The 25,425-nt window shown below is 43.7% G+C and overlaps 1 protein-coding gene across 1 annotated transcript in view; it reads left to right on the top strand.

Moving 5' to 3' along the window:
- The window catches only part of plxna2 (plexin A2), a 272,248-nt gene that overhangs the window by 158,343 nt on the left and 88,480 nt on the right, over window positions 1-25,425 (top strand). Inside the window, exons 6-12 of the mRNA XM_050064354.1 lie at window positions 487-610; window positions 6,048-6,201; window positions 10,320-10,416; window positions 13,699-13,813; window positions 16,811-17,011; window positions 17,715-17,811; window positions 18,165-18,364. Of these exons, the coding sequence (XP_049920311.1) occupies window positions 487-610; window positions 6,048-6,201; window positions 10,320-10,416; window positions 13,699-13,813; window positions 16,811-17,011; window positions 17,715-17,811; window positions 18,165-18,364 (988 nt within the window). The remainder of the gene's footprint in view (window positions 1-486; window positions 611-6,047; window positions 6,202-10,319; window positions 10,417-13,698; window positions 13,814-16,810; window positions 17,012-17,714; window positions 17,812-18,164; window positions 18,365-25,425) is intronic.

Raw genomic sequence — 25,425 nt, forward strand, 5'->3', positions numbered from 1 at the left:
ACTGGGACACAACATGTCCCCCTCACAATACCACCACTATTTGATTTAATTCTTATGACAACATTGTTTAATGTTTCAGTTTTGAGACAATGTTTACCGTGAGTGTTTTTGACATTTTCAATCCCCATCTCTCCCTCCCCTTCCCTCTGTTGTTGGATAGGGTTTGAATTTCTGTCACAGCACTGACAAGTTGGCTTTTTACTCTCGACTTAACTTGTCACATGTATATTTTTTGGCTGCATTTATTGAAACATGAGTATTTATTCCTATCACTGTTGTTGTTATTGTTTCATTCTATTCATACCTTTTCTATACTTTGCATTTTGTTTTCCCTCCTATTGTGACTTTGGCTGAACCTCTTGTAATTTATTCAATCACAGTGTTGCTTAAGAGCTTTGTGTGGTAGCCTCTCTTTTTCTTTTTATTCATCTTCCTGTTAAAAATAATTAACCTTTCTTTCCTTCCTTCTTTCTCTTCTCTCCTCAGCTGCTCTCAGAGAAACCGCTGTGAGCGTGCAGACGAGCCGTACCGTTTTGCCGCCTCCCTCAACCAGTGTGTGAAGGCCACTGTGTACCCAGACAGCATTGCGGTGTCCGAGCCCAGTGTACCTGTGAGTTCACACACACACACAGTACACTCACACACTACAGTACACACACAAAATGCCAAACACCTGTCATCCCCACCACTACTTGCACACATTACAATGAAAAATTAGCTCCCATTTACATATTTCCTACCCACGTACGGAGGCAGAACATTTTAAAAGATCCCACATTGCCGTTTGCCTAGTCTTGATTGTGGTTGATGCATAAACATTAGATGGGAAGGTTCATAAGAGCTCTACGTGGGCGTTTCAGCGTGCATATGCTCGCTTGGTACAAAGCAGTCAATATGTGTGCCAAGACATGTTTGTGTGGGTGGGCGTGTAGGTGTTAAAGTTGTCCGAGTGCAGCTGAGTACAGTACAGTGCAGTGAGCGGAAAACAGGCAGATACAGCATCAGGGAAAGTTCTGGTAAATGCTGCACATGTACACGCGTGGACAGAGACACACTGTAGGTCTTTAAATACCCACGCTGTTAAAGGGTCCGTTTATCCAAACACGAGACAACGTATTTTTCTATCCATCCATCGAGATCTGCTCAGATTTAGATATGTCAGAATTGCAAATATCTGCTTTTACCCCAGCACGCTGTTGCTCAGCAGCATTTGTAACAGTTTGTCAGGTGTATGCACTTTTGGTGTAAGGAGAGGGTGTGCGTCTAAATATGCAGTCTTCTTAGTTGAGCTGTTGTTCAGTGGTGCTTTGTTGATGCGTTCTCACTCCCAGGGTGTTGACCGCTACAGCTTGGGAAGCGTCCGTCAGCACACAAGGCGTTCTTTAACGTCTGTATGAGATGCAAAGGGGTGTTGTATGGGTCAAACAAACACAGGACTTTCACCCAGGAAACAGCTGAACATGTCTCTGTGTGCTACTTAAATTCAATGTTGAGTATTCTGAAAGGTATACTAGGAAACTATACAGGGTTGTCAGTTTGTGTTTTATAAAACATGCTTGCCAGCAAAGCTAAAAGTAAAAGTCAACCCCAGACATTTTACAACATTATGTCTCTTGGATGCCTGCTGCTTACTGTCTGGCACCTGGTTGCTACCATTTTATAAAGCCCCAGCATCACCTGAGTGCTGTGGGGCCACAAGCCCATACACATCCCCAACATAGACAATGACAAGAAAAGAAAATAATACAGTCAGAGGGCAGAGTATCAGAAAAAAAATACGCTGCCACACACTTAAAGTGGGTTGTAAGTGATGATTGAAAGAGATTACTTCTGTATGAATCTATACATCATTTTTTAGGAACATGCTGCATAGTATACCTTTAACTATGTGACATACATGCTCACTTATGTAGGTTAAGTTACGTAGCAAACATTCTTATCCATCCATCTATCCATTTTCAACCGGGTCATGAGGGCAGCCGGCTGAGCAAAGTATTCCAGTCGTCCCTCTCACCAGCAACACTTTCCAGCACCTCCTGGGGGACCCCGAGGCATTCCCAGGCCAGACCAGATATGTAATCCCTCAAACGTGGTCTGAGTCTGCCCCGGGGCCTCCTACCAGTTGGACGTGCCTGGAACACCTCTAACGGGAGGCGCCCAGGAGCCTGATTGAACAAATTGTCGAATATTTTTGGGCGCATGTCAATTCCGGCTTTTGTTCGTACGTACAGTTTGGATCCTACGCATTGTTTTATAAATGAGACCCCTAGTGATTTACCACTAGAAACATTGTAGTTGGGCTTCATACTATGGTGGCTGACGTGAAAAGGCAAATGGCTCTATCTGTCTGAAGCCAGTGTTGGGTTTGTTCGCTCTGGGTTATTGTAGAAACATGCCAGCGCAACATGGTGTTCTCCATAAACAAAGACCCGCTCCCTATGTCGATTTTAATGGCTCGTTTTAATGTAAGGAAAACACAACAATTCTTATTTTTAGGTAATTACACACTAGAGAAAATATACTTATTACATTATATTCCATTTCTGCTGATATATCTTCCTAAATCCTACACACTGGACCTTTAAAACATGTTCATCAAACTGCAGTTACATCTACAGTACAAGCATGCTGTTCTGTTTTATTAGAGAGATATTTGGTTTACTTTTATAAATGATAACAGCTAAATGTGCTTACAACACGATCTCAGATATAATATTTGGGGAATTTGGTCCCGCAGACCAGGTGCTACTGAGCTATAAGGTAATGAGATGATGACAGACACAACCAGGGTTCTGTACACCAGTACACTGGTTTGATATTCAGCACAGACACACTGTTTTCTCTTTGTATTTTGGGTAAGACGGCTTGTTCCACTTGATGGTTAAACATCTCAAAAACCCTGCTACATGTGCCTGTGGCTCTGACAGTGACTCACTCTGCATCGCTCATCTCATCCTCAAACCAGCCCTCAGTAGACCTCACCCCGTTGTCCAGTTTACAAACAGCCATTTACCAAACAACATGTTAGCTGTTGTGTTTGTTTCCTTGTCAGCCATACCAGGAGCAGGGTCATCTCACCGTAAAAACACCATCCCCGAAAAAAAAAAAACACTCACAAATTCACACAGTTCACAAATTCCACAGGGGCAGACAGCAATCTCCATGACAACACAGCCTCTTCATGTGGGCACAGAGAGAGACAGAAACACGGAGAAAACAATAAAAAAAAAAATTACCTTTATTAAAACTCTGCCACCAATTAGGCTGGTCGTCTCTGCCAAGCTGCAAAAACACCCACCACCAGCGGCATCATCGGGGAGGACAGGAGAACAAAAAGAGCAAAGGCTGAACACTTGGAGACAAGCTCACTTTCTGTAGCAGCCTCGCTGTCTCTGTGTGTGTGTGTGTGTGTGTGTATCAGTGTGTGTGCATGAGCAAATTTTGAGTGTTTATCTGTATATGTGTGTCTTGACAAAACGATGAGAGCTAATTAATGTGAGAGGTTACTCAGGGAATTCGACATTGAACAAAAGACATTGATTGCTGTGATTGCTGTAATCAAGGATCTCTCTGACACACCTCAGAGCGAAGCAACACAAACATGGTGCAAGTAAAACAGGGGAAGACAAGAGGTCCTCAGCAGCACGGAAAAAAAAAATCATCCATCCTCTCAATGGGTACCAGAGTAAGCCAGCTAACGAGGGAGGCAGTGTAGTCAGCTACCGAGACAGTCAGCATCTCTTGAAAGGCCTACAGTTAAGCTGCTCAGCTGCCTTGCCTGTCCCAGTAGCCCCGCGGTGTTTAGTGAGAGGCAGATAAAACAAAGAGAAACTTCAAACGGTATGGCCCAAAAATAACAGCTAATGGAACAAGGCTGTGAAATGCCATGGTGATAATTATCCAGGCTGCCTCTCTTGGCTGGAGAGCCAGATCACACACCCTGTGCGCAGAATACATTTATTTATAGGCAGAGCAGCTGAACGCTCCAGCCCCGGTGTCACTGCTCTCCAGAGAATGACTTCAAACGCCCCATGTGCATCTGCATGTGTGTGCTATACTGCACATGTACTGCATGCTATGTTTATGTGTGTGTTTATGCTTGTGTGTCATGTATCTCTGCATCCTTGTAACTTCAGAGAAAGAGGAAACAAAAATAGAATCCGCCAAGTGGCCCTTTTCCCCTAATTTCCTTTATGCAGTGTAGTATTGACCACTGTCTCCATCGCAATCTGTCTCCATCTCTGGAACGATATCCTCCATACTCAAATGGAACATTAAGATCCAAAGCACAGCCTGATTTTCTTTATTATGGTGTTGATAACATTTTTAAGACACTGCAACATTTCTTGGCAAAGTGGGCGGACAGCTTTGCCAGCAGCAGTGTGTTCTTTTTTCCTTCTATTTGGAGCTTATTACACTGCTGCATTCAAGATGCTATGTTTTTCACATTTGCCCTAGAATATCATATCTCATCTTTACCAGAGATGCAAGTGTGCCATTAGGGATGTGCCATAAGAGTTGTTTCCTACTTTCTTCACTAATGTAACACTGCTGAGCATGGGCGTATGATGAGATAATGGGCCCCTGGGCACAGACACGCTGAAGGCCCCACCACCTCTCCTACACAGGAGCAAGACACGCAGACTTGTGGTGGTTTTGTCTTCTGTCTTTGTTCTTGTACTGTATCTTTTTGTAGTCATGTTGTCTTTTTCAAGGAAGTTTGTAGATATTTTTGGTTGTTTTGTGTCTTTTTGTGGTGATTTTGTTTCTTTTTTGGTCATTTTGTGATTCCTTACTGTTGTTTTGTGTCTTTTTGTGGTTGTTTTGTGTCTTTTGTAGTCAATTTGTCTCGATTTAGGGCAATACGTGTCTCTTTGTGCTATTTTTTGTCTTTTTTTGGTTATGTTTCTTTTCATAGTCATTTTCTTTCTATTTGTTGTTGATTTGTCTCTATTAGGGCATTATGTGTGTCTTTATAGTTGATTTGTGTCTTTTTTAGGGCACTGTACATTTCTTTGTGGGTTTTTGTGTCTCTTTGTAGTTGTTTTGTGTCACTTTGTGGTGATTTTGTGGTTTTTTTTGTCATTTTATGTCTATTTGTTGTTGATTTGTGTCTCTTTGTAGTTGTTTTGTGTTGCTTTGTGGTGATTTTGTGGGTTTTTTTGTCATTTTATGTCTATTTGTTGTTGATTTGTGTCTCTTTGTAGTTGTTTTGTGTTGCTTTGTGGTGATTTTGTGGTTTTTTTTGTCATTTTGTGTCTATTGTTGATTTGTGTCTTTTTGTAGTTGTTTCGTGTGTCTTTATTGTTAATTTGTGTCTTTTTTAGGGCATTGTACATTTCTTTGTGGGTTTTTTGTGTCACTTTGTGGTGATTTTCAGTTGTTTTTTTTGTGTCTATTTGTGGTTGTTTTGTGTCTCTTTGTAGTCATTTTGTGTTTATTTAGGCCAATATGTGTTTCTTTGTCTTTTTTGTGGTTATTTTGTCTCTCTTTTTGTTTGTTTTGTGTTTTTCATAGTCATTTTCTGTATTCCTGTCTCTTTTAGGGCATTATACGTTTCTCTGTGGTTGTTTTGTGTCTCTTTGTGGTTGTTTTGTGTCTCTCTGAGGGCATTTTGTGTCTCTTTGTTGCTGATATTTTGTGTCTCTGGGGTTTTGTGTGTCTTCTTGAAGTCATTATGTGTCTATTTGTGGTTGATTTGTGTCTCTTTTAGGGTATTTTGTGTCTCTTTGTGGTCCTTTTGTGTTTCTTTGAAGTCATTTTGTGTCTCTTTGGAGTTCCTTTGCATCTCTTTGTAGTCATGTTTGTGTTCTTTGTAGTCATTTTGAGGCTTCCTGGTTGGTACCTGTTAATTTAAGTGACACTTGCAAATGGAGGTGGTGGGGGCCCTGACACTTTGGGCCCCTGGGCTTGTGCCCTGTAGTCCCATTCAGTAATCCATCCATGCTGCTGAGGCATCATACATCTGTCTGTTGTCTATCTGTGTCCTGACAAACTTTGTCACATCATATAAACATTGCTGTCATGTGCTCCACCTCTTGTTGCAGCTGCTGGTGAAGGTGAGCCACGTTCCAGACCTTTCTGCCGGCATCACCTGTTCCTTTGGCAACCTGACGGAGGTGGAGGGGCAGGTCAACGGCAACCAGATACTCTGTGTGTCTCCTGCTGCCAAGGACGTCCCCTTAATCCCCACTGATCAAGGTAGAGACAACAAACCGACACACAGTCAGTGAAAATAAACTGTTGAATGGTTTGCTTCAAAAGAAAAAAAAAAATCATGATGATGGCGACAGATGAGAATTTTTACACTGTTAAACTCAGCCTTTTGTAGGATTCCCATTTGTCCCTCTGTTTCTGCTATTTATGCTGCACTAAGCTAACTGTTCATCTGCACACGCTCTGAAACATCTTTATTGATTCAACACTCCCTGGTTTAAGCATGCACCGTCTACATAACAAGCTCCCACAGATCCAGGATCAGATTCCTGGCTGTGAAGTGTGCTACACACAAGGCCAGGCCCCATTAGAGCTGATGGAGGATCAGACTGAGATCCCCTGGCCTGTGGCTGAGCTGCAGCTCGCCACATTACTGGCCTCAGGTTGGGCTAATAGGCAGCGGTCTAACAAGCGGGTTCAATCAGCCAGGGGACGCTTTAGTTGAGGGGACGACAGGGAAGTTGATGTGATGGATTAGTGTCTTAGCATAGCCAGGTTACAGGGTGTTTGCCTCTGAGAAAAGTGGAGCCTGATAAACACACAAAGAACAAACACATAATAGATACTAAGTGTCATTATTAAAGTAATTAATTGTATTTTAGCAGAGGTCAGAAGGTCAGAGCAGCCATTTTTACCTCATCTCACAAAATATAGAGTATAACATATTCATAGTTGAGTAGAAGACATCTAAACACTGCCTAAGACAATGTTTAGGTCCAGGCATAAACATATGCTAATCACCTCTAATATACTATTCATAAAATTCTCCTGACCTTTCAGGCATTCCTCCTGCGTATTTCCATAAAAATACCATAGCAGATCCGGAATCCATTTATTTGCAAACATATATATCATTATGAATACTAACACCTGTTGTTTGACAATAAGTACCTGTTGTTTGCAAGCCAAGATGGCCGCAGGGTGGCGAAACCAAACACCCTGAATAATATATTATGTGCGGTGTGTGGAAATGACTGTGTGTTTTGGGGGTTTGGTAATCCTCCTCCCTGTGAGTAAATGACAGCCCTGTTTGCCCAGAGCTCCCACGGGGAGTGCTGCATCAGGCACTAATATGAATGTTCTCCCCTAGGTAAATGTCAGCCAATCCCCCCGGTAAGCCCTTCCTCCATCCATCTAGCTTTCCATCCATCCTGCCGACTACCTTCCCTGTTCCTCCCTCCTCTTTTGTCGCCTCCCCCCAGCTGTTTATACCTCCATTTTTTACTCCACATTCATTCCCCTGAGGCCACTTCCTCCTGACCTCCCCACTATCCTCCTCCATCTCCGGTCCCCTAGCGAGCCTTTCTATCTGTTGCACATCAACATCGATCGCGGAGTGGTGGTGGCAATGACCGCAGGAGAGGCGAAGAGGAGAAGAGAGGAGAAAATTAGATAAGATATTAAAGGTGGAGAAGAAAGAGAAAATAAAGGGGGAATTAAAACAAGAGCGAAGGAGCTGGTTGGAATAAAACTGTGAGGACAGCGGGCTTGATGTTGAGCTCGAGATGAAAGTAAAAAAGCTGGCACTCTTCTCCGCTAAAGAAGAATAAAATCCTAGAGGAGGTTTTGTGTGGACAGGAACTCTGTACCACTTTGTTTGCCAGATCCTGTGAGACAAATGTGAAATGCTAGAAGTCAGCTATGAGCCTAGCCCGCCCGATACACAGACTTGTGTGAAACGGAGCCTGATTCCCAACAGGTGCTGCGAAGAGAACGGGGCACCGAGGGTCATTCAAGCCTCCTACACACTGAATGTCATCTGAAATTCACACTCAAACACACACACACACATATTTATGGAGTGTGTTTTCTCATGGGGAGAGTTCGAGGCTGTTTTTACAGAAGCAGAGCCAAAACTCTGTCGAGCAATATGCAGGAAAATAAAATTTGATCAGATGAAACGGTTCTGTATGTGACTGAGATTTGCTAATTGCATATACTGCATATTCACAAGCGGTGTGTCTTTTAATTTGGCTTGCATATATAGACAACCATACAAGAAACGCTACCTCTAGATATCTTGTACACGTATCTTGCAATTAATTATCAAGAGATGTGGTAAAGCTTTAGATCACAGCCTGCAACGTACAGCATATTTACTCCTGCTACTAATTTTAGTACTATAACAGGGTCCAGTATGACCATAAAACTGAAAGGAAGATGGAGTAATGACTTCTGCATCACCAACAGCTGTTGTTCACCTCACCAGCAAACACAATTCACCCACCCTAGATGTCACTCTTGTGTTTCAGGATAACCACATGACAATTTGAAGTCATTAAAATGTCTTTTCTTTTTGATTGTGTAACAAACCTACTCAAGGTGCAAGCTTGCCTTTATCAGCTCTGTGCATGGCCTCCTTTTATTCCAGGAAATAAAAACAACTATTGCAAGATAAAACACAAGGTATGAATCACAGGGCATTTATTGTTAATATACTCTACTGACAGAAAACTGCAGTTAATTTAGTTTGTTCTTCCGTGTTTTGAGGCGAGTAAAATTGAAACTGTTCTCACGTTGTTCTCTGTAGTTAGAGTATGTTAAGCCCCTTTCCCACTGTGCTAAAAACCCACTAACACCTGCTAACATCTGGCTTTTTGTATTTAATGGGAAAGGATACAATCGGTATTCACAAATAGGACAAATGACTCTGCAATAGTCACAGGTATTTATCAGCTCTAGCTCCGATCAGCTCCAGGCAGTGATGGAGATAAAACACTGGGGTTGATGTCCTAATTTTAGCCCCTTTACCTGCAAAATGCAATGACAGGCTGCCTTAAAATACCATTCCTCTTCGCCCAAGTAGTGCTCGAACATTGATCCAAATTTAGTCAGCACCTGCATGGCCTCCATGCTGCTTTCTACTGTGTACTTACTCACTTTTCTGGCCTGTCTGTGACAAACCAGAAAGAAAAACTTAAAGGCATACTTGTCTGCTGCAGGGCCATATACGCAGCTCTGGTCTACTGGCAATGGGAAAGGTGTCTATCGCCTATTTTTAAATGTAGCAAGGAGGGGAATTATATGGTAGTTCCCCTCCTTGTTACATTTAGTCACAGGGTAACTACAAGGTGTGTGGACTGTAATCTAAAGTGTTACCTGGCCCTGAGTCTTAATCAAATCCTGGCCACTGCAAAGGACTCAGGCTTAGTACATGGCAGGCGTGCTCTACAAGGCCCTGCTAACTGATGTTAAGACCCAGACAAACCAAACCAACTCCAGAGAACTAGAAGCGATGAAGGTCCCCTGTTGTGTCACCTGACGTTGCCCTGTCTCAGCCAAAAAGTTGTACATGAGCACATCACAAAGACTACAGCCATGGCCAACCAGCATGTATGTTCTGCACCTGTGTGAGAGGAAATAACTCTCCATGCCAGCAGGTGGCGGTAGTCTGTATAGTCATTCAAAAAGGAAAACAAGAAGATAGGCTTGACGCTAGTTAGCACATTAGCATCACAATCCAATGTTGAAAGACCAGTGCATATTTACGGTTCGCCAGTGAACAAGGAAACATTTCTGCGAAAGCGCTCAACAGAAAATAATCTTACTTTATGTAACAAGTTTGTTTCGATCTTGACTTCAGCTCTTTGTTTACTTTCCTCACTTCTGTTTCTGTTCTTGTGCACTGAGCTGAACAACCAGTCAGATGCTGATTCAACATGCTGAATTGGCCAAAAGAAAAGAGGGCTAACAGAGTGGGACACTCCGCAAAGACGAAAGCATCAAATGCTCACTGATGACTGTCAGCTTTGTGTGTCAGGGTCTTTAATGGTCATACTATAGCTACCCTGTAATAATAGAATAGGTACCCAGTAGGTAAATAATAACTACAGTATAAGTTCTCCGTAAAGTCTCAAATTGTTATCTCCTTATTCCATAACTTCATATATTGTTCCCCAGTATCTACACATATGTATAAGTACGTACTGTACTGGTGCACCGTAATTATCCAGTACATTGCAGGCTGTAATCCAAAGCTTTACTCAAGTTTTATTGATGTCTGCTGTTCACAACTGAGCGAAATGATGTAAAGATAAAGGGACTTCACTTTAATAATGCATTAGCACACAATAATTGTTCGTCTCTTGTCTCGTCTCTTTCAGATTGGTCAGGCGTTGAGCTGAGGCTCAACTCAAAGGAGACCGGTCAGATGCTTATCAGCACAGAGGTCAAGTTTTACAACTGCAGCGTCCACCAACTGTGAGTATCTCTCTCTCAGAGCCCATTCATTCTCCTTTCATTTACAAAAACAACGTCCCAGACCTGCTGCCCAAAAACCACCGGATCAATGCTCTGGGAATTAGTTACAATTTGTCCTCAACCCTAGCCGGCCCCAGTCCCCTAAAAATATCCCCTGTAAAGACTAATGTAATCTGATAGCTGACTGCTCCCTGAGCACCGTAACAGGAAGTTTCTGTGCTGTTGCGCTAATGAAGCCTTCTTCTCAGACATGCTGCGCTACAAAACACACAGCTTTCTGCCTAACAGGTCTTCAGTAGGGATTTCATGCCCGTTTTCATGCCATGTCTGTCCCTGATTGAGTGATGTTGAATTGAATCCCTGGATTGGAGATATCAGTGTCGGCGGTGCCTTTGCAATTGCTCGCTTCATTCCAGTGTGGCAGATTCTGTTTGTGCGAGATCCAAAGTCCTTGCTGACTCGGGAGTATCACTGAATGGAGAGCAGGAGACTAAGGATATCACAGCAGTGACGCTAGCAGGGGTGCAGGAATACTAGAATGTCAAATTAGCCCTTTCACTATCCCCTCGACATTAAAAAAAAATGTTGTAGCCGTTGTGTCCTTTGCCAGAGAAAAGCAGGCAATGTTGCTCTGCATCTCTCCAACACACACACACACACACACACACACACACGTACACACTGCCCTATAACTTCATATGGATGTCTGCTGTCTGAGAACCCCGTCTGAGTAGCACAGAAAGCAATTACCAGCTCTCACATCAGCTCAGTTAATCGGCGACGACAAACATACTTGTGCACACAGCCACACACACACTCGAGCTCAAAAAGAAAGATGCATACACTTGAAAAGGGCATACGCTCTCCCTCGCACGCTCTGATGCCAGCTCTGTCTTTCTCTCCCTCTTGCACACATACTGTACACTCTATTTGCCAGAAGGTGAATCAGCCCTATTCTTCTGAATTAGTGCGCTTGCCAGAGATCCCTCCCATGCTTTTGCAGCGATGAATATTTCACAATAAGCGAGTGTGCATAACTCAACCTTATTTCAGAGGGAGAGAAAGAGAGGGGGGAGAGCCAAGTGCGACTACAATGCACTCTCCGAACAACTGTTCATGAATACATAGTGTAGTAAATGCCATCACAATCAGTTGAAAGTCTTTGCTATGGCAACATGGAGAGAGTATCATGTCTTGTAGCCGCAGGCTGTTACTGCCTCTTGTTTTCTTGTCCAGTCTTGCATCTCTCCATCCGTTCATCCATGTAAGCAGTGCACAGTGTTTGTGACTCACATCCTGCACTGAATTCTGAGGTCACTTGCTGGTAATAATACCTAAATATGAATGCAGGACTTTTACTTGTAATGGAGTACTTTTGCATTTTGGTTCTGTTTCTACTTTAGTAAGGAATTTTAAAGGGACAGTTCATTCCAGAATTAAAAACACACATTTCTCCTCTTACCTGTAGTGCTATTTATCAGTCTCAATTATTTTTGGTGTGAGTTGCCGAAAATTGGCGATATCAGCCGCAGAGATGTCTGCCTTCTCTCCAGTATAATGGAACTAGATGACACTCGGCTTGTGGTGCTCAAAGTGCCAAAAAACTACTCTTCAATCAGGAGAGACTCACTCTGAGAGAAAAGAATATTCATTTACATGTGCACATGAGTATGAGAAATGTGAAAAGTTAAAGTTAAAGTTTGGCAGCAGCGACAATGGCTGAAGGAGATCATGGCAATGGTTGATTGGTTAACTGGGGGAGGGAATGCTCATAGTCAGCTGATTGGAGGACGTGGTGGGAGTGAGATGGAGAGAGATTGTGAATGGATATAGCATAAAGAAAGTCTTCCTGATTGAACTTGCCAGCAGTGTCTCTTTCCAGAAATCATGGCCTGGTTACTCAAGATAATCCACAGACCTTGTTGTGAGCAGTTTCATTTAGGAACTATTTTCTTCCTACCAAACTACATCCCCCACTGGATCACTGTGCAGAAGGAGGTGTGCATCTACTGCTAGCTCACCTAGCACCACTGAGCTAGCTGTGGCCCAAAAACATTTTCCCCTTAGATCACCATCATAAAAGAGATGTCTGTCACACTGTTGACAGGACACCCTGAACTGCAAACAAGCGTAATTTTGACTCCTTTCATTATGAATTTTTGATCCATAGAGGTTTTATATCTGTAAAATTTTCCTGGAGCTTAGAAAAGCGATTTAAAAACCCATGACATCATCACAATGTGAAGTCCATGAGCTGGGTGGGAACTTGCAGGCAGGGCTAGCATGAGAAACACCACAGCGCATATTTAGTGGGCCGCATTTGTGGACGTAAACCCTGAAGCTAAGTGATTTTTTTGGTGAGCAACTCCATTGAAATGAACAGACGCCATCTTGGGATCCATCAATCATACATCTATGTGTCACAAGCACAAGCGTCTTGAGTCCTTGAGTAGATGCACACTTCCTTCTGCACAGTGATTTGGTTGGGAGGTGTAGTTCGGTAGAAAGAAATGAAACTGGTCACAACAAGGTCTGTGGTTTATCTTGAGTAACCAGGTCATGATTTCTGGAAAGAGACATTGCTGTTGAGTTTTTCAAATGTATTTTTTGGCACTTTGAGCACCACAAGCTGACTGACATCTAGTTCTATATATTAAAGACAAGGCAGCTGATATCTCCAACAATCTGCAACTGGCACCACAGCAATCATTATCGATAAATAGCACTTCAGGTAAGAGGAAAAATATGTACGAACTGTCCCTTTAATGCGTCTTCAGCCACTTGAAGTACAGTATATACCCCTATAGTGAGATATTGTACGTGGCAAAAAGCTCACACACAAACACACACCTAACAGCTGGTAATTACAGCGACACTCCAACAATGCAGGGCTAATGGTAATTGCAGGATCAAGCTGCGCCAATGTCTTATTTGTCCTCATTACTCAACGTTCCTCCACTCTCTCGCTCTCTGTCTCTCCTTCTCCATCTGATCCAGGCTACGAGGGCTAATATGCAGCCTTGCGTTCACACATGACACGCAGCGTTAATATATGGCGCTGGTAGAAAATATATGCAGGGAGAACTTGGCCCAGCAGCTATTAGGTACCGTGCCAACCACAAGGGCACAACAACAGCAGGTGCCCACTCGGGATCTGAACTCATTTCCTCTGTGGCACTTCCCCCACTTTGGCAAACTCGCCGCCCCTCCTTGACTGCGCTGCTTTTTTTTTTCCTGACTCTCCTTCCGTGTGTGTATGTGTGTGTGTGTGTGTCCATGCAGGTGTCTGTCATGTGTGAACAGTGCCTTCCGCTGCCACTGGTGCAAGTACCGCAACTTGTGTACCCATGACCCCTCCAGCTGTTCCTTCCAGGAGGGACGAGTCAACGCCTCTGAGGTTGGTGGAACACACACGTGCACGAGCGCACACATGCATATGAGCGAGCTCGCTGACACCACTTTCTTTCCACTTTCTTCCACTCTCTCTGTCTCCTCCTCTCTCCTGCACATTCCCCCTCTCTCTGTTTCCTTCTGCCTGCATCCTGCTCTGTGTTCCAGCTCTGTGTCAGCCTCGGGGCATGTCTTCAGAAAGACAGCCATCTAAGCTCTTCTATTTCCGAATTGGCGTTTCTCATTCAGAGCTCTTGTTCTTTGCAGTGGCAATTAACACTCTATTATCTCTGGAGTTATTGAGCTTAGCGTGTCTTAACAATGTCACAGGATCACTCTGACCCAGTCAATCATGTGCTGGAGATACACAGTGCTTGAAGTATGCCTGTGTGTACAGTGGTTTATATGTGTCTGCGGCTGTACACACAGATAATACCAAGGTTTTTGCTTGGTTGGCTGTTATATGTGTTTCTTTTACTTACCTAAACTCATTAACCTGTATTAAAGGACATCCAAGTGTGCTAATTGCTCCTTTGAGTGTTAAGGTACAGGACATATGCATCTACTGGCAATACACTCTCAGAAATAAGGGTTACAAACGGGTTCTTCCTGAAGGGCTGAGGTTTTACCCAGAGCCATTTGCCTCTGAAGAACCCTCATTTGAAGGAACGGTTCCTAAAGGGATCGTCACCTCTGGTCTAGAATCACCTCTATTGATTCATTTTACGTGTGTTTTGCCATAGTTGATATCTATCCCATCATTTCATGCCATACAATACCATATTATCTGCTGAAATTATTAATATTGTTATTATTTTTATGGGCACCCACTACTTGGGATTTTCAGTTCCCAACCCTCTATAGCAGCCTCACGAAGCCCAGTGCTCCTGGACGAGTTCCCTTGGCCCCTGCCTAACCTGTTCAGCTGATACCATGATTAGTGTGAGAGAGATCTATGGGTAATATAGCCAGTTACTATTTTAAGAGTATATATTCTAAAAGGGTTCCCAGTTGAAGCCCCTGGGTGCATTCTTGTAAGCACCCTCAGAAGCTGGAAAGGTTTTGATAGAACCTCCAGACACTCTATTTCCACCAATGTGTAATAGCTACTGTTCTAGTTCCTGCACTTAATTGTGAATCGTTTGGAACATTTCGACCAAAATATAAATGAGTTCGTAATTCAGAGAGCTGGTTTCCAGCTGTTACTGTGGCGACATCAGTGGGCGTGTCATATTCTAGACTTCAGGTTGGAAAGAAGTCAGACAAAGAGTGTGCAGTGGTGTTGTGAACGGTTGGTGTATGCTTGATAAAAATAAATATCTGTAATAAAAGAACTAAAATTGGCAATCAATGCAATCTGCCCTCTTCATCAAACCACTGTTTATTCAGGGAAAACTGACTGAGAATTAAGCTCTGAGTTCACATTCAGTGGGTTTGAAGGATACAAATATATATAGCAACTGCAATAAAGTGAAGAACAGTAGCAGCAGTATTTATCAACCATATCATCAAGCATACATTTGAAATGCTCTAACAACACATACCTGTCTGATTTAAATATCTCTTGTAACTTGTTCCATTTATTTGGTGGTAAAAAACTAAAAGCTAATTAATGAAGCTCTGAACTGATCTGAGGAGTTTCCAGGGATAAAAAATTCTGCGAGCGTGTGTGATGAGAGATGGATTTGATTTTTAAAAGAGAAGTGAGGTAGAAGTGTAGCTTTCCAAGCATTGCCTTATAAACAAAAGGCATTGATCTTGCCATGACTGTTTACTCCCATTGTTCATTCTGCAAGGCTCATTATTAATGATGCATCCTCGATTACAGTGGGTCTGATCAAGACTGGTGGAACTCAGGCTGGTTTTACTACATTGCACCAAGTTTCCAGATGTCCTAAAAGGAACCAGTTCAAGAACCACAGCTAATATGGTGGAAAAGGGGTAAAGGAGGGTTCTGGGTGGAGCTATAACACTGCAGAAGGGTTCTCTGTAGAACCTCTCAAGGGGGGTTCTGGGTAAAACTTTTCTCCGATGGATTGAGGTATAGCTCTTTACGATGTGTTCCAGGTGGAAACCTTATAAAAAGTTCTACCAGTAACCAGAAAGGGTCCTTCTATGGGGAATGCCGAAGAACCCAATATGGTTCCAGTTAGCACTGGAGTGTAAGAGTGTACCACAGTGGGCTTCACTCCTGCAGTCTTTTAATTCATACATACTTGCAGGGGAACTCACACAGCTTCATTAATTAATTAAATCAGATGCATTACTCCATGTCACCATTAAAATAAAGATGGCCTCTCTGTGTATAGGAATCACTATATGATGTCATATCTATAATGTAAGACAGTGGCTCCCAACTGGTTCAGCCCCGGGGTCCAGATTCCTTCTCAGTAATTAGTTCAAGGTCCACATGGTTTGATATATTCAGCGTCATACTTGTGTTTGACCATGTCGTCGAGGTAGTTTGCTGTCTCTACAGCAGGAAACAGCACTTGAAAATAAAAACGTATGTGCCAGAAAGAGTCACTTGAGGTCCATTCAGAATGGACCTGCGACCCACTTTTGGACCAAGACCCACCAGTTGGGACCCACTGATCTTAGAGGACTCAAGATTTATGGATGTAAAATGCTAAAGGCCGCTAAGACCAAATGTTCAGCGTGTGAAGCTGCTCTGATAGTTTCTCAGTGCAGATATTGCTTTCACATTATTCTGCTAACAGAGTTGCTCTCAAACTTGCTGCCTCGTACTTGAAAACACTGAGCACTAATTTAATCATTCTCTTCGCCAACTGAGCAGTTTCAAAATTCCACTCTTGATAATGGGTTGTTGAACGCTCAAACATCAGCTCAGAGCTTTCCAAGGTCACAGGAGTCACTTTTAAATCCTAACTTAAGCTCAATTTCTATTTCAGCCACGCTCATTGTCCATCATACTCATCTAAACACCCCAAAACAAAAACCAAAATGTTTATTGTGCTCCCTGTCCTGCGCTTGTCACCTCCAGGACTGTCCCCAGCTGGTGCGCTCTGAGGAGATCCTGATCCCAGCGGGGGAGGTGAAGCCTATCACCCTGAAGGCCAGGAACCTTCCCCAGCCCCAGTCTGGCCAGCGGGGCTACGAGTGCGTCCTCCACATCCAGGGGGTCAGCCACCGAGTCACCGCCCTCCGCTTCAACAGCTCCAGCGTGCAGTGCCAGAACAGCTCGGTGGGTGATCGTGCCAGATTAGGTGTAATTAGTGATGCGTGATTTGTTTTTTTAGTTACTTATTCCAGGAGACATTGTACATTCAGAAAAAATATACTGCACATTGGTAATTATATAGGATATATTGCTTTCTGTAGAAAATGAAGGCTACATTGTGGGTGTGTGTTTGCATCTGTGTGTTTGTGTACATGTGTGTGTCGTTTAGTCAGTGGAGACACAGTAGATGCAGCCTGGGTAATTACACTGGAGAAGACTGCAGCATGGCTCTGCCCTCCAGTCAAGCACACACTGACTTCTGCAGTATATTCCCAGAGGAACCGCAGACATACACATTTTACTCCCCTCTCACTCTGTCTCTCTCACACACACACTCACACACACGTGCACACACTTGCACAAAGAAAGTCAGGCTGGAATTAAGGGCGTAGGAGGCAGTTAAGGACAGCATCTCCAAAGGCCAGAAGGGAAGCTCAAGCTCCTGCTCAGCTGTCCAATTTCTTCTGGCTTCTCACTCTGTCAGCTCTCTGATGACGAGATGATGAAACTTTGGGGTAACATCGGAAGGACGTTGTGCTGCATCTGCAAGGACTCGTGGGAATTCAAATTCCCAACCCACCCATTGAAAGCCTCCTCTCTTTTTTTGTCTCTTTTCCACCTTCACCCCCATCTCTCGATGTCTTTCTCACCATCCCTCGGCCTCTAGTATCTGTACGAGGGAATGAAAATCAGTGAGCTGCCTGTGGATTTCTCGGTGGTGTGGAACGGCAACTTCATTATTGATAACCCGGAGAATATCCAAGGTAAGAATAAAAGATGCTGCTGTCAACATGTGCAGGCAAACAGGATGAAGATGGACAAATCTAACACTGTTCATCATTTTCCAAATCTCTGTGTGCTTGTGTTTTCTAAGCAGAGTTCAAGGTAGCATGTGTATATATTATTTACATGGTAATCACACATGTATCTTGAAAAATGTATTATTGGAGATTAAAAAGAAGAGATAGCCTGTGGGGATATTTCACTCACAGCAGGCCTGCTCTCTGTTGTCCTTGAAATGAAAAAAAAATAAATAAATAACTCTCCAAAGACTTGTGTAGGTTTCTCGGTTGTTGTGTGTTCACTCTATATCCACACTGCCTCCTGTATCCCACAGTGCACCTGTACAAGTGTGCAGCCCAGCGGGACAGCTGCGGCACGTGTCTGAAAGCAGAGAGGAAGTTCCAGTGCGGCTGGTGCAGCGGAGAGGGAAGGTGCACCCTGCGGCACCACTGCCCCCCCATCAATCCTTACACCACCCGCTGGCTGAATCTGTCCAGTAAGAACGTCAAGTGCACCAACCCACGCATCACTGAGGTCAGTACCCATAATCCTCTGTTTGTCCTTCCCCTGCCTGCCCACACGCATCCAGCTCTGATCGATGTGCAATAATCAGCTGGCTGCGTCTCGTTCTTTATAAAGGATCATGAGACGCTCCCAGGCTTCACAGGGCCGACGTCACAATCACATCACATTGTTAGCAAGAGGCAAAACCTGCCTCTCCACCACAGGGCTGTAGGCTACATAGGAGTCTTAAAATGTCGTCTTTTTGTGTTATTTGGAGCCAGAATAGAAAGAGTCATGGCTCAAAACCAATGACATGGACCTAAAAATATATCAGGTTAGGGAAAAAGTATTTCCTGTTGTAGGGATGAATACCATTATGTGTATTAAGGGTTATCATGTCCACCTCATTAGAAACTGGGGAGGTATTGAGAGGAATAATGGATTTCTCTGTAATGCGTTTTAGCACATTAGCTAACGTTAGCTGCTAGCTAACGTTAGCAAAAAAAAACTGGCGGAAACCATTCAAGTGTCGTCCTCCTTTGTAAGATTCACACAGTAATCAACCACAAAGCTTCCTGTGACATCATACATCCACTGGTACATTCAGACAGCTCTCAGAATTTATTAACCTTCCAGTTTGTGCCAGAGTGCACTCTGGCACTTGGAACTTGGTATTTCTTACTGCACCACTCATATCATCTTCCTCCATTGTCTAAAACAATGTAGCTAACTAGCTAGCACTAGCTAATGTCTTTGGAGAATTGTTTTGCCTCCAGCTAAGCCCCACCCACCAAAAAACGTCATACTGTTTACTAACAAGGGTTTATACCAGCTTGATAAGACATTGTCATTGGTGACATTGGTGATGCTATTACATAGTTAAAGACTTGCTTTGTGTTCTTTACAGCATGTCATGACCATTAAAGCGCAGTAAACCCAGATAACATTTAATCCTGCTTAATTCTATGAAAGCAGTTCTTTAAAATTTGGGCTCTTGACAATGAAACGTCTGATTTGCATTGAGACGTACTGCATGAAAAGCAGCTATGCCACTCGGCTTTGTTTTCCTCTGGACCCAGGAAGAATGAGAATAAGCCTTAAAGAAGCTCCCCAGGGTGCCGGGCCCACCTAATGCCTGCAGATTTATTAATGTTTGGTGTCTTCCCGTCTCGTATGTCTCTCTCAAACTCAGAGAGTATTTGTTGTTGTTGTTTTTTTTCTGGAGTGAAAAAGCATATGCTCCACTGTGTCTGATTGTGTATGTAGCTATATGGCTGTATGTGTTATACTCACAGATGCACATTCATCTGAGAGTTCTTCTCACCTTCAGGGTTTATCCAAGGGCAAGGGCCCTGACATACACACACACACACACACACACACACACACACACACACACACACACACCCACACCCACACCCAGGGCCAGTGATATTCACTTTTACAGGCCTGTCTCTTTGAAATCTGCCTTCTCTTTGTGCAGTATGCACAGATGCCTGCTCATAGATTTTAATGTATTTTGTCTTCTCACAAGGTTATTCCAGCCCTTTGAAAGTAACTTTGGCACCAAAGTTAAAAAGGAAACCGTATAAAACAAGCACACAAACAAAAGAAAGACGCTGAATAAGTAAGTAGCCGTTCCCCTTGTAGCTAGCGAACGGCTACACTTCTTTTTAATATCTTTTATCTTTTACCATTCATCAGAGGGGGACTTGGACCAGACTCAAGTCACAGATTTGATGATGCTGTTAAGCATCCAATCAAGCTGTGGGAGAGGAACATGAATAATTAATAAAACGTTACTGAGCGCCAGTTGGAAAAAATAACACCAAAGATAATTTCACTTGAGTACAAAAATGACACGAAAAAGGCAAGGGTTCAAATTTTATGGACGAAACAACATCCAACAAACTTGTAACAAATCAACACAAATTTTGAAAAACATTCATGATTTTCACAATTTCACTTTCTAAACTTCAATAATTAGTGTCCTCGGTTCCCAAATATGGCACGGTGGTGCAGCGGTTAGCACTGTCGCCTCACAGCAAGAGGGTTCCTGGTTCGAACCCAGGGTAGGGAAGCCCTTCTGTGTGGAGTTTGCATGTTCTCCCCGTGTCAGCGTGGGTTTTCTCCAGGTGCTCCAGCTTCCTCCCACAGTCCAAAGACATGCAGGTTAATCGGTGACTCTAAATTGTGTGTAGGTGTGAATGTGAGTGTGAATGGTTGTCTGCCTCTATGTGTCAGCCCTGTGGTAGTCTAGTGACCTGTCCAGGGTGTACCCCTGTGTCAGCTGGGGTAGGCTCCAGCCCCCCGTGACCCCGAACAGGTTAAGCAGTTACAGAAAATGAATGAATCAAAGAGGTGTATGTGTGGTTTTCCTTCATGTTCCCTCGCCCTCTCTCAGCCCTCTCAGGCATTGCAACCACCCAACCCAACAGTTGAACGTCCTCCACCTCAGCAACACCAGGGTCACGACCTGGAAGTGCTTATTTGTTTTCCCGTAAGTAGGCCTTTGCTTGCTCAGGCCTTATCCTCATCCCGTCTGGCGGGTTTGCTGTCACAGGGGAGTCAGGCCAGGAGGACATACTATTTAATTAGGCCTGGTAACGCACCAGCGCATTGTGGTTAACCCACCAGACCCCTCTACCTCGGCATCGATTCATTTGGCCTCTCATTCCTCCACCGCATGTCTAACTCCAGCCAATTAAAAAGTGAAGTTAACGACTTGGTTAATTGATTTGCTATACTGTATGCAGATAAGACAGAAAAAGAGAGGCAGGATGAAGAAGAAAGCCGTCCATACTTTTTTTAAAATCCTGCCTCTCCATCCGTCTCGCTATCTGTTTCTGTCTGTATCTCTCTGCGTCTGTCTCCTTCCCTCCCTGTGTGTGTGTCTCTGTGTATCACTATCTCTGACTCATCCTGGTGAATTACATTATGCTCTCGTGTAACTCCATTATTCTTTCAGTTTGTCATTGTGTGGCACACGCTCATTGCCATCCAGTGGGACATACCTCATCCCCCTCCGTGTTTTCATTAGTGTTATGATCACAGTATGTGATTACCGAGGCCACCACCAGCTCAGACCTTCATCTGTCACTCTGCATGCTTTAAGAGAAAAAAAGGGAGGTTAACTGATATTAAGCAAAAGCTTTAAACTTTAACACTGCGGGAGAGTATGTATGTGAGGACAGGGGAAGTTTTCAATTGTAATAAATCACAAAATTATTTTAAAACAGTAAAGTTTAAACACTGAGCAGCTTTAGGTGTAGCATACCTTGAATTATTGGATCCATCTCTTGTCCAGTGGTGTATCGATCACAACTCCTGGCCTGTTTTCACTGACAGGACCTCCAGATATTTCCAGAAGGAGCTTTATAACTATCTCAAACATCAACAGAGAACATCAGGTTCATGTGTCAGCTTGTCAGAATCATAGTAAGGGCTCACAGACTTGCTCATGGTCAACAGTCAGGCAGAAATCCATCATGTATTGAAGGCAAAGAAACATCATTCGTCCACCCACTGCAGCTGCAAGGCGTAAGAGTGTGAGCTAGAGATGTCGGCTTGAGTAGAAAACAGTTATTGCCAAAGCTCTTTCCAGCAACATGCAGTGTGTACGCCAAAGATCGATGCAACAAGTTTAATGTTGCAGGGGAAGTGTCAAAAGGCATTCGAGGAAGTAAATGTAATATGATGGAAAGAGGGAATGCCAAAAAAGTTATTACACAGAAGTGTAGTAAAATAATATCTGACTGACTCATGATACATCCAAGACGTTCTCATGCCTAACTCGTCTAATGCAGCAGCTGGGTCAGTGGCCCTCAATTCAAATTGTGACGCTCTAGGTTCACCTTTAGCTTCAGTTTTGGATACGATGGTTTTAGATGTGATGGTTTCTGCTTCTTACATGCAAACTGTGTTTTTTCAGAGTGAAATTCTGTGTCTACAGGAGATGTACAGTTTTCGTTCCTTACATGAATACAATGCCTTTGCAAAATAAAGGTCAATTTTTATAGAATACGTACAATTTCCGCTCCTTACACGCGCACAGTCTTTTTGAGCCCGGTCTTACTCCGAAGTCGTCGAAATCCGGCGCCTGGGCAGTGACTTGCAGCATCAGAAACCACCAAAAAAGGCGTCCTTTAACGTCGGCATGATACGCGGCCAGTTGCTGTAACATCTGGGGGGAAACACAGCAGGACAAGGACGAAAGTTAAGGTGACGAAAGTCCGACTCGGGCGGACGGGACGGGTGGTGGATGGGTCCAACAAACACCGACTTTCACCAGAGAGAGCAGTGGTTGCGTCCTGTAAGATTCTAAAGCCAAACCCTGTTCTTTTTTCCTAAACCCAACCACTTGCTTTTGTGGCCTAAACCTAACCATTGTGTATTTGAAAGAAGACAGTTCAAATAAACACAAGAAGTTTGTGCTCTAGAGAAAGGATCAGCGCTCAGTGAATAACCTCCTAAGCCCTATGATTAGCTATTATAGCAAGGCTTAACTATACAGACCAGTGAGTAGTGATAACTAACATGTCTTTGGGGTCATCGGGTGGGAACCTCCTTTCACCAGTGTTTCATCTAGTTGGTCCCACGACACCTCCAGGAGGCTAGACAGTGATCTCTGGCGTCCCAGAGACACTCCCCCAATGCCAGGTCTCACTGCTCCCCGCACCGACCCAACAACCTCCTTTACCTTACTTACACATGGCTTTCTCAGCCCGAACATGTAACAAGCAGAACTTTACACGGCGTCCCAGAACGTCACCAACCAACGCACCCAGGGTACCTTTCACGGTGTATGTGGACGTTGAAAGTCCATGATGAGGTCTAAGTGAGAATGTGCTGTTTCTTCAGAATAAAGTTCCATGTTTACAGAAAACATACAGTTTCTGGTCCATGCATGTATACATGTATACACAGAAACTTCAGTGTTCACAGGAAAGGAAGGTTTAGGCACCAAAAGTATTTAGTTAGGTTTAGAAAAAGATCATTGTTTCGCATTACATGATTCTTTGTTTCACACAGGACACATACAGCCCTCTCCACACTGCCCTCCTCCCAACGTGGACTTCCTCGTTATTAATTTAATTAATAAGGGCGCTGTGTGCATTGGTTTCAAAAGCGGTATTTGATGACCTGGGAATTAGAGCGGGTTGCAGAGTCAGAGTATTGCAGGGTGAATCCTTCCCTTAAGTTCAGGAGATGGATAGTGTTAAAACTGTGAATAGGAGCAAGGAGAGGATGGAGAGTTTGAGTGGGGTGAAGTGTGGAAACACAGAGAACAAAGGACACAGCAGAGTAACTCAACCATGAAAAGGTGGGAAGAGCGGAGGGGGGTGGGGGGTTTGGAGCCCCTGTGGGCTGTCTGAACTCAAGTCTGTTTACAACTGTAGGTGGCAAAACCAACTCTGCATTAATTTGGACGATTCACATGAGCACGTACTCCAGACACACACAGACGCACCGATGTTTCTCCTGTTCGCTGCCGGTGGAGTTGGCGTTGGTTTGTGCCGCGCCCTACCCCCCTTCGTCTCTCAGTGATTACAGTTTCTTTAAGAAGCAGACATCCCCCTGGTGGGCTGAATTTATTAATAAATTTGGTTTTGATTGTATGCACCAAAGCCCCCATCATGAGCTGATTTGTATACATACTAGCACATTAGTAGATGTGCCTACCACCAGATAGGCCTTTTGAATAATTAATGTTTCTATTAAGTGCCATGGTGCCTCCCACCATGGGCCATTAATATTGAAGAGATGTAAGCCCCTGCTAACAGCAGAGGGAGCGACATCAAATGAAGCTGGGAGTTGGATGGGCATATGAAAGACATCTCCTCAATAGGCTTTGGCTGTGGCTTCTGTATGAGTTTACAGTATAGCAAAGAGGCTTCCCTGCCTCCCAGTGACAGTGAATATAAACATCTAGCTGTTGCCTTAGGATAGAGAGAATGCAGGACTCCTCTCTTTTCTTTCTCCCTCACACGGCGGAGGCATGCTTATTGTTGATATTTTGAACACCACAGGGATAATAGGCCTGTCAGTCAGTATCATAGTACAGCCTCGGTGCTGTAACCCTATGAGAGCCACTGTACAGTACGCGTGCTAACCTCCATTAAACCAGCCAATAAAACAAGAACATGTTGCACAGTAAAGTGAGTCTTACAGCCAGACAACACGCAGTAATGCCAGCATCTACACCTTGCGGTAAGATAAAGTGGTCTGTTCAAACACTCAGCATCGGTACACTCACTTAGAAAAGCTCAGTCATCCACAAACACACCCGTTATCTCATCATTCTGTCTCTTGTTTTCTCCTCTTTACACACTAAAAAAAACTCCTTTTCATCACGGCCCGTATCTCTCGCCTGACTACAAGACATTTAAGACCCCATAAAGTATTTAGGATGTAGTTTGTTAGGGAACAAGTGATCAGTGGGGGTTTTATCAAGCCCATTAAATGCTACTCACAATTAAATGTGACATGCTCGAATTAGTCTGCGCAGTCCAAAGACAAAGAGATTAGCTGCAAGCTCCTAAATTGCATCAAGGGCTATTTAATTTCAAAAGCAAAATATCCAGCTACGGCAAGAATGGAATCTACATCACAGAGCTGTGAGGATCCCGCTGTAATAAATGTGTGTATTAAAGGTTGATGATAAAGAGTATACGTTAAAACTGCTGAAATTGTGTATTTCCACAGTAGATGGGGTGATTAAACATTATTAGCTCTGAATTGTCTTCGAGAGCGCCATTCAGCTCCGTCAGCTACTGTAGTAACAGTGACATGCTAGGCTTGCATCGCCCGCAGGCAGCTGGGGCGGTGCATTTCTCTCTGCTGTATGTATTGAGTTTAGCCTTGGCTGCATCAGCACAACTTTCCCCACCATTACTCCAGCTGAATAAGTCAACACCGCACTGACAGACATCCCCGGGCTGCTCACATCCACGGCCATTTCTCTCCAGAGTTTGTCTTTCGCTCAAAGTAGCAGATTATCTTCTCAAAGGAGACACTTCCTTATGCGCCTCCTCACAATTTGGGTCATCTCACCCCTCTTTAGTCTTTCTTTGGTCGTCGCCAAATCCTGC

This window comes from Epinephelus moara, chromosome 16 (assembly GCF_006386435.1).
Source record: "Epinephelus moara isolate mb chromosome 16, YSFRI_EMoa_1.0, whole genome shotgun sequence".
Taxonomy (NCBI): Eukaryota; Metazoa; Chordata; class Actinopteri; order Perciformes; family Serranidae; genus Epinephelus; species Epinephelus moara.